General features: G+C 55.8%; 1 protein-coding gene across 2 annotated transcripts in view; it reads right to left on the bottom strand.

The window, feature by feature from the left end:
- The window catches only part of SKAP1 (src kinase associated phosphoprotein 1), a 155803-nt gene that overhangs the window by 3380 nt on the left and 132561 nt on the right, over positions 1-19862 (bottom strand). The window contains exons 10-11 of one of the 2 annotated variants that reach the window (XM_055789783.1): positions 16328-16411; positions 10441-10553 (exon numbers count right to left, since the gene is read on the bottom strand). In XM_055789783.1, coding sequence (XP_055645758.1) covers positions 10441-10553; positions 16328-16411 — 197 coding nt within the window. The remainder of the gene's footprint in view (positions 1-10440; positions 10554-16327; positions 16412-19862) is intronic. The other variant, XM_013298468.3, reaches the window with a different exon arrangement.

The following is a 19862-nucleotide window of genomic DNA, read 5'->3' as shown; positions in this document are numbered from 1 at the left end:
CTGGTGAGACCCTAAACGCGCAGCTGCACCTCTCCAGCAGTGCTTCCCCTGCTCCACCAAACTCAAATTGTCCCGTCTAACATCCCTCCTGCCCCTCTCCAAGAAGCACAGGCTCCCTTCCTCTGCTGAGGGGATGATATTTACTCCCCGCTGGTGCTCCCGAGCCCTCCTTGCTACCGTGCTTCTTCACCAGCCCTCGTAAACAACCCCGTCGGGCTTGGGGAACGCCATTAATCAGCCCCCTTCACACAGAAGATCAATGACGCTTTGATGGATGCCAAAGGAAAAGCCAATCAGTCAGGGACTTATCGGTTTATGATTGCTTGGCCCCATTATTAGTGCTTGTGTGTCATACATTATTGTTAGGAAAATGGAGGAATCTAATTCATAGATGAGGTATGGCGGGCGTGCGAGGGGTCGGCTGACACCAGGGAGTTTTATACCAGGTCAGCTATACATCTATTTACCTTGGAACCAGCTTGGAGCTGCAGCAGGCTCTGAAATCCAGGGGCTACCTGTCCTCGGGGGATCTGGAGCCGGCAGCTGCTGAGGGATGCAGCTGGGGATGCCATTTCCTTGGCGCATCACCCAGCCTGGTACACAGAGGAGTTCATTTGGGTGATGCTCACCCTTTGCTTCATATCGTGGCCTGCCATTACGTGCCCCCTCACCACGCTGCTCTTTTGTGGGGTAAATTGCTACAAAAATAAATGATTCCCACTTCCTTCCAACGATTCAATTCCCAGCTGCTGTGAGGAGCTGAGGACACACAGCTGGGGCTTGTCCCACCTGCAGTGCCTGCTCCGGCACTGCCCAGGGTGGCTGCAGCATCCCACCCCACCGGGGTCCGCGTGTCCCACCCACCCAGGTGCTCCACGTCCCAGCCCAGGGGGAAGAAGCTAACAGACAGAAGGGGCTCAGAGCAAGCAATAGCAGCAGGGACGGAGGGAGAGGAAGGTGATGGTTCCCAGCTGGGGAAGGCCAGGCAGAAATGGCCACCTGGGCAGCTTTGGCAAGCACAACAGCACAGCTCCTCCCTGAGAGGGAGCTTTCTGTGGGGATACTGGCCTGATCGACAGTGATCAGGATTTAGCCCATTAGCCATTTCCCACTAAAAACAAGCAAGCAACCAACCAGGTGAGCAAGGCAGTGCCACGGACCAAGGTGGCCGAGGACAAACCCACCCTGACTGCGCCACGGCAGCGGCATGACCTGGTTTCGGGATGCCGACGCAACTGGGGCGAGAGGGCTGCGCATCCCTTTGGGCACCCTGGGGCTGCTGGCTCCCCACCAGGGTGCCATAGCCAGGGGGTGGCACGGGGGGGGCACACACGGCCGGGCCCCCGTGCAGCACGGGAGCGGGCAGAAGGTGCAGCTGGAGCCCTGCCAGCCGCCGGGGCCGAGCTGGGAGACAATAGCAGCGGCGGCAGCATCCGATCCGCGGCACTGATGGGATTGGGAGCCCATGTGAAACTGCCGTATTAATATTTATTCCATAAAGCGCGCGGCTCCCAGCTTTGCGCGGCTCTGCCGCGCTCTGACCGCAGTACCAACCCTCAGGCACCGCAAACACAATTTGAAAACAATGTGACGGAAATGTTTAATCTGCTCAGCCCATCTGTGCTGCGTATTTCTCCAGATCTCCCTGAGAGAGGCGCCTTCGAATCTCCACATTGCCTTTAATATTCTCCTAAATCACCTCCCCACTGCACTTCAAGGGCCATTGCTACAATATCACAGGTTCATCGAGAGTGCACGGGAGAAGGGGGGTGCAGGGAGGGGAGGGTGAGGGATGGGGGTGTTGGCTGGGATATTTTTTATTTTAAAATATTTCCCAGGGATGGTGTTCCTGTGCCCCTCGGACAGGCGAGAGAGAGGAGAAAAAAAAAAAGGGGGGGTGGGGGTTGGAAATCAGAGTGAAGTTATTGTGCTGTTGCTGGGAGGCGATTAGCGAGGCTGTTTAGAAGCAAACAGGCTGGAATGGAGCAAAAGTCATTTCCAAAGAATCGCTTTTATTAATCTCCTTCCTCGGCCGCTTGCTTTCACGTGTGGCTGCTGCTATTCCTCTCTCTGGAGGGCCCCATCCTGCTGCTTCAATGCAAAACAGGCGCGGATGCTCGGGTGAGGGGGGGGTGCCCCAAAGCAGCGGCAGCCCAGGGTGGGGGTGGCTGGGCCTGGCACTCCTGGGTTCCCCCACCCCAGCACAGCCGTAACCTAGAGCCAAGATGCTCCAGCTCAGGTGCATCCCCACTCCCTGCCCCAGTTTCCCCATCACACCAAGGCTGATACCCCCCATGCAGCTTTTTAATACTTAAAGGCAGCTTCACAGAAAGGTGGGGACAGACTTTTTAGTAGGGCCTGTAGCCATAGGACAAGGGGAGAGGGTTTTAAACTAGAAGAGGGAAGGTTCAGACTAGGTGTAAGGAAGAAATTCTTTACGCTGAGGGTGGTGAGACCCTGGCACAGTTGCCCGGGGAGGTGGTTCATGCCCCATCCCTGGGCACAATCAAGGTCAGGTTCAACGGGGCTCTGAGCAACCTGGTCTGGCTGGAGATGTCCCTGCTCATGGCAGGGGGGCTGGACCAGATGGCCCTTAAATGCCTCTTCCCACTCAAACTATTCTATGATGATACCTCCACTGGGAAGGCCCCTGCTCCCTCCCCAGGTTGCTGGGTGCTGCCATCCCCAGATCACTCCACAGCTGTTTGTGGGGTCCAGTGGATGTGCGGGATGCATGGTGTCCAGGGGGGATGTGCAGGGTGCAGGGAATGTGCAGAGTTGGGGGGTGCATAGGGTCTGGGATGCTTGTGTGGGGTTCAAGGGGGATGGATGGTGTACAGGGAATGCATAGAATCTGGGGGCGCAGAGGGGATGCACGGGTTCTGGGGGTGTGCAAGGTGCAGGACGGGTGTGTGGGGTGCAGGAGATTCACGGGGTGCACTGGATGCCTAGGGTGCAGGGGGATGCGTGGGATGCTGGGGATGCTCGGGGTGCCAGGGGGTGCGCGGGTCCAGGGGTGTGCTGGTCTGGGGGTGCGCAGGGGGGACGCTCAGGGTGCCGGGGGTGCGGAGGAGGGATGCTCGGGGTGCCGGGGGTGCGCAGGGGGGATGCTCGGGGTGCCGGGGGTGCGGAGGAGGGATGCTCGGGGTGCCGGGGGTGCGCAGGGGGGATGCTCGGGGTGCCGGGGGTGCGGAGGAGGGATGCTCGGGGTGCCGGGGGTGCGCGGGCCCAGGGGTGCGCGGTGGCAGCGGGCGGGCCGGTGGAGCATCCCCCGGCGTTGCCATGGCAGCCGCTCCCGGCTTCGCTTCCTGCATCCCCGGGGGCCGGCGCAGCCGGATCCACCTGCTCCTTCCCCGACCCTCCGCGGGGTCATAGTCAGGTCGGCAGAATAAATGAACGTGAGCACTAATGATGTGTTCGCTGGCTGTTTATGCTCTCTGTGTGTCAGGGGCACTCACATTTAGAGAGCTCATTATGGCTGCAATTAGACTGCACCATTGCTAGATATTTAACTCCTTTTTCTTTTAAATTAGCATTTTAATAACGTGCTTTGAGCAGGGGAAACAAAATGACCATTTTTCACGGACAAACTTCCTAGCTGTAGGTGCAACTTTAATGGCAAAGTTGCAAGGGAGGTAAAATAAGATCAGGCCGGTTCCCTTTCCACCTCTCCCTGCCCTCTCCCCCTCCTCCCCGCCACCGGGAAAGGGAAGGGGGGGGGGAAAACCAGGAGAGATTTGTATTTGCTTTATCGCACACTCCATTTCCTAAATTTGTTCTGCAGCCAATTATTTTCGCCTTTAAAGTCCTGAACGCTCACGCCTGATGAAAATTAGCAGCCATCTGAGTTAAACTCTGCCTGTGACCTGTGAAGAGGGCTCGGAATAATTGCGTACATGTGTGTGTGCACAAGCGTGTGCGAGGAGCCATCCATCCCTGCCTCCCCGAGCTGCGAGAGGGGAGCGGGGGGGGTGCGGGGGGGAGCACCGAGTGCCGATTACGTGATGGGTATTATCAAAATATCTTTATACAGTAACCCCCAGGGCTGCGTCCCTCCAAAGGTCACTGCAATTATTTCCCCTTCATTCATAACTCTTTGGCTGGGCTTATAGGACCGGGGGAGGTGGGGGGGGGGACATGAGGGGGGCAGCTGAGGGGCTGGTGGTGGCCACTGTGCCAGGAGGAGGGATGGGGACCGGTAGAGGGGACACTGGCAAAGCCAATGGCCCTGTGACTTTACTGGGAAGTTGCAATTCTCTGCACCCACTCCCCAAGCACAAAGCCCACCCTCAGCCAGCCCCAAAATCATGGCTTCACTCCTCCATTAGGATTTATGCTCCTAATTAATTGATGACCCTAAACCACCCATCTTTCCCTCCTGGATTGCTGTGGGGCCACGGGGAGGGGGTGAGGGACCCCAGGGGTGGGTGCACCTTCTGCTGCCGGGCTGGGAGAGGCACCTGTGCCAGGACGGGGGGGTCACTGGGAGCGGTGCCCCCCTCTCCCCGGACACCAGTCCCAGCCCCGGCCGGCTCCAGCCCCTTTCTGTAACGACCAGCAGCCCCCAGACAGCCCAGGTCAGGGCCAGGAGCCAGAGCAGGGACCCCCAGACCCCTCCCTGCAGACGAAATCGGGCTGAGGGTCCCGAATCGGTGGGGAACCACAGCAGGGAAGGGCGGGAGAGGAGGGAGAGAGACGCAGCCTTCGCGAGAATGATGCTTTAAACATTTCCTCTTTCGCATCCGCTCAGCTGTACCTTAGACGCCGCCGTTTCATAAATACAATCCGGGTAGCGCAGACTATAATTCGGTGATAGCTACCCCAGGACATATCTAGATACACTTCTGTTATTTTAATTAAATACTGCATTATGGTTTGTGACAACTTCATCGCTATAGCGTAAATGAATTTGGAATTAAAGTCTTACTTAGGCATTCCACTACTTCCCCCCCCTTCCCCTCCACCCCTCCGTGTTACAAAGCAAAAGGCTATAAAATCAAGATGTTTGTTCATTTACAGATGGAGCAGCTTGGAAAAGGGGGAAAAAAAAATAAAAGGAAAAAAGGCAAGAGTGCAGAAGCGAGTGCAAAACACCGGTGGCTTGCGAGCATCTTTGGGTGGAGGAGAGCACAAACGGGGATGCTGAGCCTTCATGGTGTGCGTTACCGTTCTCCTCCGAACCCGGCTCCTCTGAGCACCCTTTCCCCCGGCCGAGGGGTTTCTGTGCTGTCCCTGACTGTCATTTTTAACTCTTGATTTGTGACTGCTGCAGAGAGGATGAAGCACTGGAAGTTTTAGACCTTTTGGGATTTGGTCCATGGGAAGGGCACAGCAGCAGCCGGAGAGACTGAGTTATGGCAAAGGGAAACTTTTTATTTTATGCCCAGGCCTGGGAGTTTCAATTCCATCCATCTATTAACTCGTCTCTAATGAAACTAGACCGTACGTGACATTTTGCAATATAACTGCTTTAAATGTTACCACATCAATTGGTTTAAATGTTACCCGCGCCTCATGAACCGGGAGATGGTTTTATAATTATCTCCGTCTCTCTCTAATGAACAAAGATTTCTACTGTCTGCTGGTATTTTACATTAGCAAAGGAAACAAGGATGCCTGCTCGAAGCACGGGTGCTCAACAGGCTCAGACAAATAAACCCCACAGCTCGTGAGGGTGGCAGAGGTGTTGCCTGTCACCTCTTGGTGAATCGGTGCCAGATTTAAACCCTTCCTGACCGGTGTTGCCGACGTGCGCTTGGGGTCTCATCCTCAGGTCTCCTCTTGTTCCCTCTATAGCTGACGAACCACCCCCCCCAATAAAAACAACTCGCATCCATCTACCTGCACGCGCACACATATATATGTATATAATATGTAGATCCATAAAACGACGGCAGCCTGGGAAAGTTATGGCCGGGGAGGGATGGGTTTAACGACGACGCTTCGCTTTAATATTTCCCCTCGTAGCAACCCCAAGTGAAATTTCCACTTCCATTTATGAAATAAGCTGGGAAATCGTCGGGCATTTGTTATGCTGGAAACAAAAACCTTTTTTTTTTTTTTTTTTTTTTTTTACCTCTTTTTTTTTTTTTTGGCCACCCATTTGAAACAGGGCATTGCAGCAAATGTCACCCCCACCTCCCCGGCATATTAGCGAGGGGCTCGTTACTAAATCTCTGTCTAATAAAGGCAGAGTTGACTCTGGAGGAGATGCTGGTTATAACGCTGGCTTTGGAAAATGGAAGGATTGTCACACTTAAAGACACAAATTTCCTCTGTAATATATTCGAATGGAAACCTCTGAATCCAATACTACATGGGCATATCTAATAAATTCACAATATTTCAGCCTCAACAGCCTACGACGGTTAGTTTTAAAGATTTATGTGGTAAAAAATTACTCGGTGATGAATATAGTTTATTCTGTGCAGTATTGGAGGGTATAAGGAATTAAACTACTGTCTTTAACAGTGAATTTATTATTACCTCTGTCAAAGCCAAAGTCTTTAACAGCATTTATTATAAATTTCAGTGCAAAATAAATGGTCAGAGTACGCCTTAAACCCCCCCAGCAGAACCACGTGCCACCCCAGGAGAGGTTCACGGACCGGGGGATAGCAGCTCAGCAGCCCCCCGTGACCTCCAGGACTGGCGCTGGGGTACCACGGCTGCAGGGAAGGGGACACCACATGTCCCTGCCACGGCCACCACTGCCCCGTGGGGACCAGGGTCCCCCTGAGGAGGGCAGGCTGGCACGCTTGGAGCCGGCATGGTGGTCGGTGTGGGGTGACAGCAGCGGGGTTGGGGCAAAATTTGGGATGGAGCATTGGGGAGCCCCCACAGATGGGGCAAAATCTGGGATGCGGCTTCGGGGATGCGCAGGCTCTGGGCATCATCAGCGCTGCCTCCCTGGCGCTCGGCCACCCTTTTGTCCTCGCCTGCAATGGGTGTCCCCTCATTTATAAAAATTACCTGGGAGGAATGAGGCTGCCAGGGGCTTGTTCTGGACGATTGGTTCCCGCCGGGGGGGCGAGGGGGCTGGCGGGGGAAGGATGGCCCTCGCTTGAATTTGACCGGTGGGTGACCGTTGCCTTCCAGCTGACCCCGCCGTCCCATCCCCATCCCTCCCAACTCAGGAGCCTCCCAGAGGGGTTGTTAATGGGAACCGAACGCTGCTGAGCCTCGGGGGCCCATCCCTGCAGCCCACCCCACCGGAGGCTGAGCCCACCGCCCCGGGATGCAGCTGCGCTGAGCCCCGACCTGGCTCATCACACGTTGGCTCCATCACCCTGAGGTTGAGCGTATCCTCGGGGGCCCGTGGCCACCCCCCGGCCTCTCCCCACCAGCGAGATGGTCCCAAACCCAGGCAAAATGCCACTAGATGTCACCACACACCTTTCGCTCGGGGTCCGGGGTATGGGAATATGCCCCCCCCCCCCCCCCTTCCCCCCCTGCTTTCATTGAAAGCAATTGAGAGAATTAACTTATCCGGTTTTATGGCCTGCTTGTCACATCCAACTAAGCCCACTTAAAATAGGAAGTCTCGCTGCATTCAAATAATTATCATAACATACAAATCACTCAGCCAGGGGACAAGGGACTGGTGCCGGGGAAAGGGATGCGACGCTGGCGTTTTGCTGGGATTGCTGCTCTCCCCTCCCCAAATTCATTCCCACGTGTATCAGCCCAGCTGGGCTGCACTGAGCGGCATGGTAGCGTTTTGGGGTCCCTGTAAAGCAGAGGGATGAGACGGGGTACGGGCTTTGCTGCTTGGCCAGCTCTGGCTGTGACCCACCCTGTCCCCGTTATCACGGCAGCACTGGGGCCCAACGAAGCACTGGTGGCACTGGGGTACAACAAGGAGCCTCCTGCCCGGGTCTGCAGGGGTGCTGAGCAAAGCCCTTGACAGTGGCACTCCCTTGACTCCCAGTCAAAGGCTCCCAGTGCTGGCACAGGTGCCCAGGTCGGGGGTCGGGGCCATGGGGACACAGCACTGAAGGGACCGCTCCGAGGAGGGCTGTGGTGGGTGACGATGCTGCAGGCAGGACCGTGCATCCCATCTGCTGCAGCATCCTCCACCCTCCCCGCACTCGCAGCCCTGGGGCTGCCGGCTCCCCCCAGCTACTGATGTCCACTAACCCCCAAATCACTTTTTCCCGCTGCTGATGCTCGAAATGTCAGACAGGACCCAAGCAGCAGCCGGCGTGTGTTTCAAACACACCAGATGGATTTTTATATTAGCTACTATTTCATGTTCAGACAGAGCGACCGCACCGCTAAAACGGCAGCCTCGATGCTGCCGAGTTTGCTTCTGTGAGATTAATTCTGCGAAATTAATTGGGACAAGATTGAAAAGGAAATTAAAATGCAGCTGAGTGAACAGGCTTTTCAAACACCTTTCCCCCCCCTCCTCGCTGCCCCCCTCCTTTCCCCCCCTCCGGCCCCACGCCGCCTCCGTTCTGCGGCGGCCGCGAGCATCCGTTGCACAAAGTAATTTACGGGGGAAAAGCTCTCAGGACCGATCGGTTACGTGTGAGGAAGCCAGCACAAGAGTCACAATCTGGAGCCACTGAAGAGAGCGAAAACCCTGCCGTGACTCCAAGCTGTGTCCCCGAGCTGGCACGGGGGGGGGGGGACACCTGACCCGCTTGGCCGTCGGTGGGATGGACCAAGGTGCTGACAGTGCACGAGCACCCTGGGCTGCGGGTGTCACCCCCCAGGGACAGCCGTGGGCTGCTCCTCGTGTCACCCCCTGGATAAATGAGGTGATGAGCCAGCGCTGTGGGTTCAGTGCCCGGAGCACATCAGCACCGTCCCGGGGGAAGCAAGTCGCTAAATGCTGCCATAAAGTGCTTTGAGATCCACAGATGGGGAATTCTCAACCTTCCAGAAAGGGGCGGCGAAGCCCAGACTCGAAGCTGCTCTCTGCTGCTGCCAGGGATGCAGCTGCCTCTGCGGGGATGCACAGGAGCTGGCCTCAAAAGCACCAGCTAAAAATGCCCGTGCCACACCAGCTGCGAGCTGGCGGGGAGGTGGGTGGGCAGCCCACACCGGTCTCAGGGGTGCCCAGTGCCAGCAGCGCCTGGCTCCGAGCCTGTGGGAGCGAAGGGCACCCGTGCTGGGGTCCAGCCTCAAGGGCTTGGATGGATGGACAGACCTCCAGGGAGAAGCCTGATGCTGCTGATGTTGCCGTCCTGTCCATCACTGTGGCATCCGATCACCTGTGTCCACCCTGGGGACATCCTGTGGCTGCCAAATGAACTCTGGACCTTTTTCTCAGCTCTAAATGTGGTTTTAAGAAGCCTGAGACTTGGAGGTGCTCTTCAAAGGACTGTACCTGCCACAGCTGAGCCATCGCTGCACCCACTGCCCTTAACCACTATGGTTGGGCTCGACCTTCCCTGGGTGGGTGCCCACCGAGGGCAAACGCAAAACCAGCAAAAACCAGTGTGCTGGCCATGCCCGGTGGCCTGGGGGATGCTGCTCAGAGCATGGGCAACGCTGTGCCCTGAGATGTGGCTGCTGAACCTCCCCAGAAAGGGGGATTGAGCCAGAGATGTGGTGTTGGCAGCCAAGGAACCGGCCGTCCCAGCACCTCGGCCAGGAGGATGCTGTGCACAGGGGGGATGGTGCTGTCCCCCCTCCTCACTGCCAGAGCTGCACCGAGCACCAAGTCAGGTTGCATCATACATTGCAAAACACCACCAGCAAAATGCAACCCCCTCCAAGCCACCGTCCCCATGCTGTATCAGGGTGCAAAAGCGCGTTGCAGAGCATCGCCCCCACCACGCAACGCCCCCAGGTTCATCGCTGTCTCTTGGGGTACCAAGCACATTGCAAAATACCACCAGCAACGCGCAGCCCCCCAGGCTCATCGCTGATCCCCTGCCAGATCAGGGTGCAAAGTGCATCACAAAACATCACCCATGAAATGCAACCGCCCCAGTTCATTGCTGCCAGTCGAGGCCACCGTGGTCCAGCAGGGACCAGCTGGGAGCCAGGACAGAGCCCTGGGGGGACAGGCAGGGTAGGAGGGGGTCACACTGGTGGCTCTGCTCTTGCCCCTGCAGACCTGCTAAGGCAAACACTTAATTTATTCACCTGCGTGTGCTTGCCGAAGGGAGCCCTGGTCACACCCGGCTGAGCAACTCAATTACCCCTGTAATACCTGAGCAACAGCACGTACAGACTCCATTACCATGAAAAAAAAAAAAAATATATCTGGCTTTGGGGCATTAGAAATGTCACGTGTGAAGACAGGGGGTACTCACAGGAGTGGCATTGATGGGGCAGTCACGGAGGGGGGAAGCGGGATGCCGGGTCCGGTTGCTATTTAACTCTGCTCTGGAACTTGATTTTTAGCAATTTCATCAGCTCTTGACCTTGCAATTGAGCCCCAGCCCCGTGCTGATGAACGTGGGGCTGCCGGCGATGCTCTACCTTGCTTAGGATGTAGATGAGGTCCCCGCGGCGGAAGGAGAGCTCGTCGGGATGCTCGCTGATGCAGTCCCACATGCCTTGGTAGTAATTAGCGTAATCTCGCTGGGGACCTCCTGGGGAAAAATAGAGAGGTCAGGGTGACAGGGAATTATATGGGGAAACATTGGGGTGGTGGGGAGTGGGGGGGGGGGGGGGGGAGAGGGGCTGGTATTGGTTGGGGAAAGGAAGGAAATGTTGGTGTTATTAATTTTACGCTTCAATTAACAGGCAGAGGCCGAAGAGGTACTGCAGGAAAAAGAGGCTGGTCAATAAATACATGCAGTATCTATCAGTAAATACACATAAACCTGCTGATAAATGTTTCCATTTTGGAAGACCCTGAATTAACGCTATTTACCACAAACCACAAAGGGACCCGAGGTTGCCTTCCCTCTTTCCCAAGCCCTTCATCTCCTCCTCAGGCTCAAATCAAGCTGTCCCTGGGGTGGTCATCCATAACCTGGTCAAGACGGGACACGTGGCACCAGTGCCAGCTCTGCTGAGCAGTGTCCCCACCACAGTGACAGCCATGCCAGGGGCCATGGACAAGCACTACGGTTACTTAACATGGGTATTTGCACGGGGCTTCTGGGAGGATGCTGCTGGGGGAAGGTGATAGTCAAGTTTATTTATTAATTAAAGCAGCTAAGCAGGGGATTGCAGGGCCCGCTCAGCAAGCAAACCGCACCGACTGCTTGACTGGGAGCGCCCAGAGCAGGAATGGCGATGGGAGGAGGGCAGGGAGCAACCACCTGCCTTCGCCCCCTATTGCCAAGAGGTCAGAGAAGGTCCCAAACCTTCCATGCCACGATACAGCCCGATAGCTCAGATCTCCATCTTCCCACCGAGCTGTGAGTTTGGGAAGGCAGAGCCTCCGCTCGATGCCTGTGAGCACGGCCTGCTGCAGAAAGGGGAGAGAACGTCAGCCAGCAGACTCTTTTTTCCCTATTTTTTTGAGAAGCAAATGATCCGTTTGCTGAAAGCCGTGGGTTTGGGCTGATGAGGCTGTTGGCAAGCGGTGCCAAGGCTGGGGACCGCCCTGGGCTAAATGTGTGTGTGGGTTTTCTGGAAAACTTCACAGCAGCGTTTCCAGAATGAAACATTTCCATCTTTGCCAGCTCAGAACGGCATTTCCCACCCCAAAAACTGGCTTAGAGACCCCAGCCACCATGCAAGGTGGGTCGCTGCCATGGGGGCAGAAAGCATCCCACCCTGTGATGGACCCAGATGAGCCTGATGCCAAGCTCTTGCAGAGCCCCACGACCAAAGGAGATGCTGCTGTGCCCAGTTTGCAGGCTGGGGAAGCGACCTCTCCCAGCACATCCAACAGATCCTTCACAGCATCAAAAAAACACTCCCAAAACCCGCAGAGTCCCAGTTTTCCAGCACACAAGACAACCATTCAAACATGCTTCTGGACCAAAAACTTCAGGCAGGAGACTGCTCTGATGGCATGGCACCAAAGTGGGGGTGAATCCAGATGTCACGACATGGACACCTCCATGATGTGACCCTCATGGATAATTAAAGCCAGTAAAACCACGTTCTGCAGGGGTGTGGGGACTGAGCACTGGGGCTGTACCAGCGGTCTGTGCTGCTCTGCCACGCGGCTGAGCCAAGCCCAGAAAGCATAAATAGAAAATATTGAGCACATGTTGGAGGAAATGTTTCTAATATGGTATAAGGGACCGAGTGATAAGGGTGCATCTGGAGTGCTGTGCCCAGATTTGATCACCTAAATATGAAAAAGGACATTACAGAGATGGATAATGGCACAGCAGGGAGCAACTGGAATGACTCAGGGACTTGGGGAACTTAAATAGAAAGGCTGGGAAAAAAAAAAAGTAGGTCTGCATCCTTTGGAAAGTATTAAAGGGGGAGCACACAGTGGTGAGGAGAAGATTGTGGAGGGAATAGCAGGAGTAGGAGCTACTGAGTTATTTAAGCTTGTGCTAAGTGCAGGAACCAGAGGTTATGAACTGGAGGCAGAGGAAATATCAGGGCGTGCGGGCACCGAGCAGGAGGATGAGGCAAGCAGCAGCTTTGGTAGAGGCCAGCAAACTGTGTAATTAACAGAAAAGGTCGTTATGGGAGGAGGGTGTGAGGACAACATCGCAATGCAGGGAATAACCTGGTACGGGGAGAAGGTGCTTGGCACCAACCTGCTGGTGTGCAAGGGTGGGGAAAGGCTGCACCGGTGGCATAAAAAATACCGGTAATTCTGTGGAGCATCATCATTAACTTGCTGCTAAAGTGATTTAAATGTAGCGATGCCCCGCACCAGCCTCTGCTCCTCTTCAGAGTTCTGCTCTGTGTCACTGAGGTATCGGGAGAGGAAGAGGGTTTGGATTGAAACAGAAAATACATCTCCCTACAAGCCGTTTCCAGAGCCAAAAGCGCCCATTCCTGCCTGGAGCTCCCCCGGGACAGGGAGCCGTGGGGCTGCTCGCCCACACCGAAGATGCTGCCAGGAAGCTGGAGTCAGCCTTGTCCCAGTTGTCCCTCATTTAGCAGGAACACCTGGGAGATGCCTCCCCATCCCACATCTGCACTTTCCTGCTTATCAAAGGAACAAGAAGACCTTGGAGGCATCTTGCCATCGCATCAAAGAGCAGAGAAAGGAGAAGCTGCTGTGAGACAGAGGCTTCGCAGAAGCCCTACGCAGGAGCCTGGACATGATACTCCGCAAATATAAAGGGAGGAACATTTCCAGCCCACAGGAATGTTCGTGCTCCCAGAAGTTTGTGTGTTTTTTCCAACTATGTCAGCTGGTCGGATGGAAGGTCTCACCCCTGCCTCCAACCCTGCCTTCAAAAGGTCAGAATTAATTGCATCGGATGAGGAAGATGCCTCACGATGAAAGCGCGGCCGGGCTCTGCGCTTAATCCCCAGCCGCAGCTTCAAAAGCAACGGAGAAGTTTGTGCCAGCTGCTAAGAATATCTTCTGAAAATTAAGACTGTTTGCAGCAAAGGGATCCCGTCTCCCATTTTAGCACTTCAGGACAAGGCCAGGCGTGGGAGGATTTCTCTCTGCAGCCTCCACAGGGGACAGTGGGTGTCCACAATCCTCCGAGGCTGGGTGGGACGTGGGTCAGGCCCAGACAACCCATCCCAGGGCTCCTGCCTTACCCTGCACGAATCCCTCTCACTTTTACAGCGAAGAGGTTATGTTTAAAAAGCCCCGGTGCCCCGTCTAGACATTTAAATCTGTGTTCAGGCAGAGCCGTGATTTCAGTGTGACTGATTTACACTGATGTAAGTGGGACGAGAGCCTGCTCCCGTGTTTATGGGCCTTGGGGTCATTAAGAAAACCAGCCAAATGTGACAACCGCATCATTTTCTTCTGCAGCCTGAGCAGCCCCCAGAAGAGGCTGTGGGAGAGGCACGAGCCGCCCCAGCCCCTTTGCTCCGGGCGTGTTGCTTCACAAGCTTGTTGATGCTGAAACCTAATGACAACCATCCCCAGCTCAGGGCTTTTCACGGCTGTGCTCATGCTAGGTGAAACCTCCCGCCGCGCTAGGCGCTGGGGACTGCGGTGCGAAGCAGGCTGCGAGGCTTTGTTGTTTTCCAAGTAGAGGAATTTTGCTCTGTTTGTATTCGGCTGGTAAGCTCGCACTGCAGCGGCAGCCCCGAAGCTCAGCTGGTGCAGAAGGCAAGGGATTAAGCAGCCTTGAGAGGAGCAAATGGGTGTCTTGGCAGGAGCAGCCTGAAGCCCTCAGCTGGATCTGCTGGGCTGCTCCAGCATTGTGGCATCCTTGTGGTTCTTAGAAATTAGAAACAATAGTATTCCATTAGCCAAATGCTCATCTGGCACTTTGGCCGTGTGACATAATTAAGAAATAGCCCCTTCCCTCCCTCCCTGCAGCCCAGCCCTCTGCTCAAGGGCTCCCATCATCTCTTTCTCACCGTTGGGCCAGTTGGCCAGAAGCACAAATTACCAAGGCAAAAGGCACCAGGGCTGGGGTTCCCGGCGCTGCCATAACCTTTCCCCTTGAAATGCAGCCCAGCTTTTCCGAGGCAAGAGTCTAATATATTATTTAGTGTAAAAACAGACACAGGACTTAAAGCAATCATGACAATGCTAATAACTAAACCAGTTATAACGATTAACAACAATTACAACTGCCAGGCAGATGCTAATGAGTATGAGCAGGGTGTTTAAATGGCTGGCAGGGCTGTGACAGGCGAGTGCCAAAATCCTTGGGGTGGCCTTGGGGTGCAGGTTTGTTACCACCCCCGGCACCGGCCTGCCATGAAGCCGTGCTCTGCTCCCCAGTGACCCTCACCCCGAGCTGCAAAACCCACGGGGGAGCTGCTTTCCCAAGCCTGCGCCTTTGGATGTGTAAATGCTGGGGCAGTTGTGAAAGGCAAAGACCAACGTGCGTGCGCACACGTGTCCCATCACCTTCTGCTTCATACCCCGCGCCGAGGTGTCTCCACGGACAGATGTACAGCCCAGCTTTAGGACCACAGTTATAAAGATCGGGATGTTGTTTTTTCCGAGCTTTGGGTGCTGATACCAGCTGCAGCTGCCACATGCTCCAGTGGCCAAATAAGTCATCATGGGGGGGAGACTGGGAAACAAGCTCTGCAAAACCATGTGGGGTGGAGAAAGGCTGGCTTGCTCTGGTCTCTGCAAGCAGCGGGGACTTGACCCTGCCTGTGCTACCAAGATTTCAGTAGCAACAGGTCTGAGCACTCTCCTGGGCTGGGGACAACTACCCAAGAAACATCCAAGGGGGTTTGATGTTGGCTGAAGGGAACTGTTGGATCAGGTGTTCCAGAAACACCGGCAATGGAGGCTCTCGGGGTGCTGGGAAGGGTAAACCAGCCGGGCAGTGCCTGGGGTTCTCGCACGTTCAAGGGAGCACGAGCGTGTGTGAAGCTGGTATAGCCACCCCCCACCCACAGCATCCAACACCGAACCTCCAGCCTCCAGCACCTGGCAAGTGGGATGCCTGCAGTCAGACCGTCCCCTCCAGACTCTGGAGCGGGAGGATGGTGCAGGAAGCTCTCCCGAGCGGGGCTTTGCCAGGAGGATGTGTTTTCCCGTCCGGCGAGGAGCGACAGGACGGCAGGAAGCCCCCAGCCAGTCCAGCCCCGGCTGCTCGGACACAAGCGCTGCTTTCCTGTGCCGGCGTGGAAGCGGCGATGGAAAGTGAAGCAGGTGGGACTGGGGAGGAAACAGATCTTCCGCTCCCATCCCATGGTGTGGGTCCTTAAGGAAAAAGCAGGGGTGGGGGCCCTGGTGACCATGGCAGGCTCTCAGGCTACTGGTTCCTGGGGTGGCGATGCACGTCCTTCCAGCGCCAAGATCCCTCCCTGCGGCAGCTTCCTCTGGACCATGACTCGCTTCCTGCTCTCTCTCCAGGGTCTTTCTGCCTCTCCCCAGCCCTTTGGGATGCAGCGGGAGGGCTGGCTCCCTCTCTGTGGTCCGGGATGGGATAAAGGACAGGGATGGGGGTGCCTCCATGGGAGATCCTTCAGCGCACAGATCTCACCAGGCAGGAGGGGGGATGGATGCTGGGGCTCCTCCATCGAAAGCTCACTAAAGCCACCACTCATGGACTGTCTGGCCAAAAAGGAGGCGCGTCCCCCATGCCCATAGCATGGAGAAGACTGGTTTAGCCACTCCCCATCCACAGCATCCAACACCGAACCTCCAGCCTCCATCCTCCAATTCCCCAAGCCCAAATTATCTGAACTTCGCCAGCTGCAGAGTCTCCTCTGTCACCCATCAGTCTGCTCTGGGGCCTCCCCGTCCTCCGCACACCCTCCACCACCAGGATGCTTGAAGGTGTCTGGACTCGGACCCCTCAGCCATGACCTGCAGGTCTTGTGGGCTCGCCAGAGCAGCGTGGGCTCTTACCGCTTCTCTGTCTGCTCCTGGCATCCTCACTGTCCTCTGGGAATGGGGGCTCCGGCTCCTCATCTGGGGGGGGAACAGAGCAGAGAAGTCAAGGGAAGGGCTGTGAGCATTACTGCTACACCAAACCCCCAGGCAGGCAGAGGGCTGCGAGAGCATCTGACTGTCAGAATAATAAATTCCCGGCTTAATTGTGAAGAGTGGAAGGGAGGAAGTCACAGATAATATTTTAAAACGTGTTGCAGAAAAATATGAATTGTTGTTAGCACTGGTAAAAACAAATCACTTATTATAGCCTCATAAATTTAGGCAGCACTTTGCTGAGTGCCCTATAGGAAGAGAAGCTTCCCGTGCCGGACTCGCCACACAGAGAAAACAAGACGCGGAGGAGAAATGCCAGGACGGCAAGCAAGGATGGCTGGGGGCAGGAGCAGGAGTGACGGAGGAGAAAGAGGACCTTGGGCAGCAGAGGAGAAGGCAGGCAGGCTGGCTGCGGAGGGTGGGGAGAGAGGATGCAAGAAAATAATGAGAAATGATACTGTGGAAAAGGTTATGGACAGGGGGGCTGGAAGTCGTGGGGAAGCCCCGCAGGATGGCTGGAGACTGACAGGAGCAAGGATCTACACGTAAATAAGTTTAAATAAGATTGTTTAACACTGGGTGCTGGTGCAAGTCGGGTGCACAGCACCCACGTTGGCTGCCATCACAGCCCAGGCTTCCTTCTGCAACCATAAATACCAGAAGTGACCTAATAAAATAATACTAAAAAAAAAATGCAAATCTGAAGCTGTTCAGAAAGCCGACACAGGCAGGTGGCTCATCCGCACCTCGCACCGGGCAGCTGGGCAGCGTGGGGCGGGGGATGTCCCTGCTGCATCCCAGGGGACGTGGCTTTGCTGTCACTTTTGGCAGACCCAGCAGAAACCAAGCCTGGGTCTCCTGATCCCACCCGAGCGTGAGGCAAGGGGAGCAGCCCCAGCCCCAGCGGCTCTCCCACCCCAGCTGATCGATGCAAACCAGGTCAGAGCCCCGCTGCCAATTACAAATTGCATCCCAAGTTGGGGGGTCACAGCAACGGCTCCCCCATTAGATGGGAAGCAGCACCAAAAATCTTTCCTAAATAAATCAGACTTTATTGTAAAACTCTGCCACTGACGAGACAGAATCTCATTAGCATTGATTTTAAAATAAATTATTGAAAGTGGCTTTTGCCTGCTCTTTGCATTTGTAAAAGAGAACGTAAATGTATCTGTAACAGCGCTCAGCCCCCATCATACCCACACACGCTCCAAACCCTCACATCTGGATTCCTTTATACTTTAACCAATGGCACTGACTTCTCCAGCCCCATTTTAGCATGAGATGGAGGAACCAGCTCCTGCGCACCATAAGAACACCAGTGCGGGCCAGTATCATTCCCCTACTGCTGTGGGTGACACCTGCACCCAGGGTCTCCCCAGGCCATCCCCTCCTCCCACCCATGCTGTGCACATCCCTCCACCTTGCATCTGTGCCTGCATCCTGCAGGCACCGCTTCCATCCCAGAGCCAGGTTGTCCTCAGGAAACCTCTTCCCAGAGCCCTTCTCACTCCCCCCGGCAAGCACACGCGCTCCTTGGGAAGCGTCAGCCCATGCTGGTGCAGGAAAACACGTGCCACGGAGGAAATGCTGCCACTGGATTTCCACGATGAGCAAAGCTGCGTGAATCCTGCACACGGGGGAAGGGGCTGGCGCTGCCAGTGGTGCTGGGCAGCTGTGGGAGCCTCCGTGATCCTGGGGAGATGGATCTGTCCTGCTTCCTCCCCACTTTCTCGGGACCCTCCCCCCGCCCAGGTTGCAGAGCTGGTCCCCCTTGCTGGCACAGCTAATGGGGAGTCACAATTACAGCCCCTAACGAGCTCAGGCAGCTCTGTGGGTCCCCTCGCCCCACATAGAGCTGCTGCTCCTCCACGTCTCAGGCTCCAGGCAAGGCTGCCAGGCAGGGGCTGGGGAGGCTTCGCAGAGCAGCCCCCTCTCCCTCTCCTACCTTGGGCCATGCTCTAACCAGAAATCAAAGCCAGGGACCTCACCCCTGTTGGTGTCGCCCACCTGAGACATCAGCTGGGCAGCTGACTGCTCCATGGCTTGGACAAGGTGCTCGGCTCTGTTTTGCTCCTCTGTGCCTCAGTTTCCCTTTCTTTTCAAATCCTCTGCCCTGCTGACTGCTCACTCTGGGCCTTTTGCAAAAGGTGCTGGGAGAAAAACCCTGGGCGCTGGCCGGTCCCCGCTCTGCCCGGGATGCTCGGCTGGCCACCCCGCGCGAGGTCTGCCAGGGGTGCGAGAGACGGAGCCTTGGCAGAAGGAAGGGAGGAAACTCACGTGGGATTCTTGTCAGGAAAACGTGGCCAGCTGGCTGGCGTGGCTTCCCCTTGGCTGACAGTAGCCAGCTCTGCTCGCCCCCCTGCAGCCCCCCTTCCCTGCAAGGCTGGAGCGGGACCAGCCGCAGCCCGTCCCTGCCTGCAGTGCGGGTGTCCTGGCGAAGGCACGAACCCTGGGGTGCTGCCAGCCCTGCCTGCACCGTGGCTCGTGCTGCAGCACACTGGCCCCGGGCACAGACACATTGACAAAAATTGTATATTTTGAGCTGTGAAATTAATGAATGCGGCTGTCAGGGGTGAGACAAGCTCCCCGCCACACCACAGACCTGCAGCCTGTTGCAACCAGGTGTTTTTCTGAGTTGCCTGGAAGCGATGCTCCATCTTCCCGGGTGTTTGGTCTCAACCAATATCTGGATTTTATAGTGATGAATCTGAGGGAAATACTGAAAAACTGCATCTCCTAGGGGCTGTGCTGCTTCTCCCTATGCCACCTCCCTGTGCACAGCATCACAACCCCAGCCACACCAGCCTCAGGAAAATGCCTTTACATCCCCGTGGGCAGCTCGGGTACCCACAGCCAGGGTCCAGAGCCCCACAGCAGCCCCCAGCCCCAGGCACGCCTGGGGAGCCGGCGGGCCATGCACCCCACCGCTGCGACGGAGCAGCCTGGGCATTGGGCAGATTCTCAGAGGAGCTGTGTTTTAATGTAGCAATTTGATTCAATTTTCCACTCTATAAAATTACCCATCACTGCTCGTTGCTTCCTAACAGACACCTTCACTCTTAATTTAACAATCCTATCGAATTCTGCCAGGGAAATTGGAAAAATTTATCACCTGTGAAATTTTATTTTTCCTTGGTTGTATCTGTTTTTGTAAAACTTCATTAACGACGATGACTTGCTGAGGAAATTATCTCTTCATCTCCCCACCCGCCCCTTCTTTTTTTCCCTCTCCCTCTTTCTCTCTATTTTCACTTGGGACACAAGGGAGGCAGCCAGGCCCAGAGGAGACCCCAGTTTGGATGGGGACCTTCCCTGCACTTGCTGGGGGGGGTCACAGGGGTGCAAAGGGGCAGGGGGGATGAGCCTGGGGCAGAGCAGACCTCTCCTACCTGCCCCTGAGCCCTGCAGCTGGTTTCTCACCACTTGCACACCCCAG

Source organism: Falco peregrinus, chromosome 18, assembly GCF_023634155.1.
Source record: "Falco peregrinus isolate bFalPer1 chromosome 18, bFalPer1.pri, whole genome shotgun sequence".
NCBI lineage: Eukaryota > Metazoa > Chordata > Aves > Falconiformes > Falconidae > Falco > Falco peregrinus.
The sequence above is the reverse complement of the archived record's forward strand: the minus strand, read 5'-3'. Positions and strand labels throughout refer to the sequence as shown.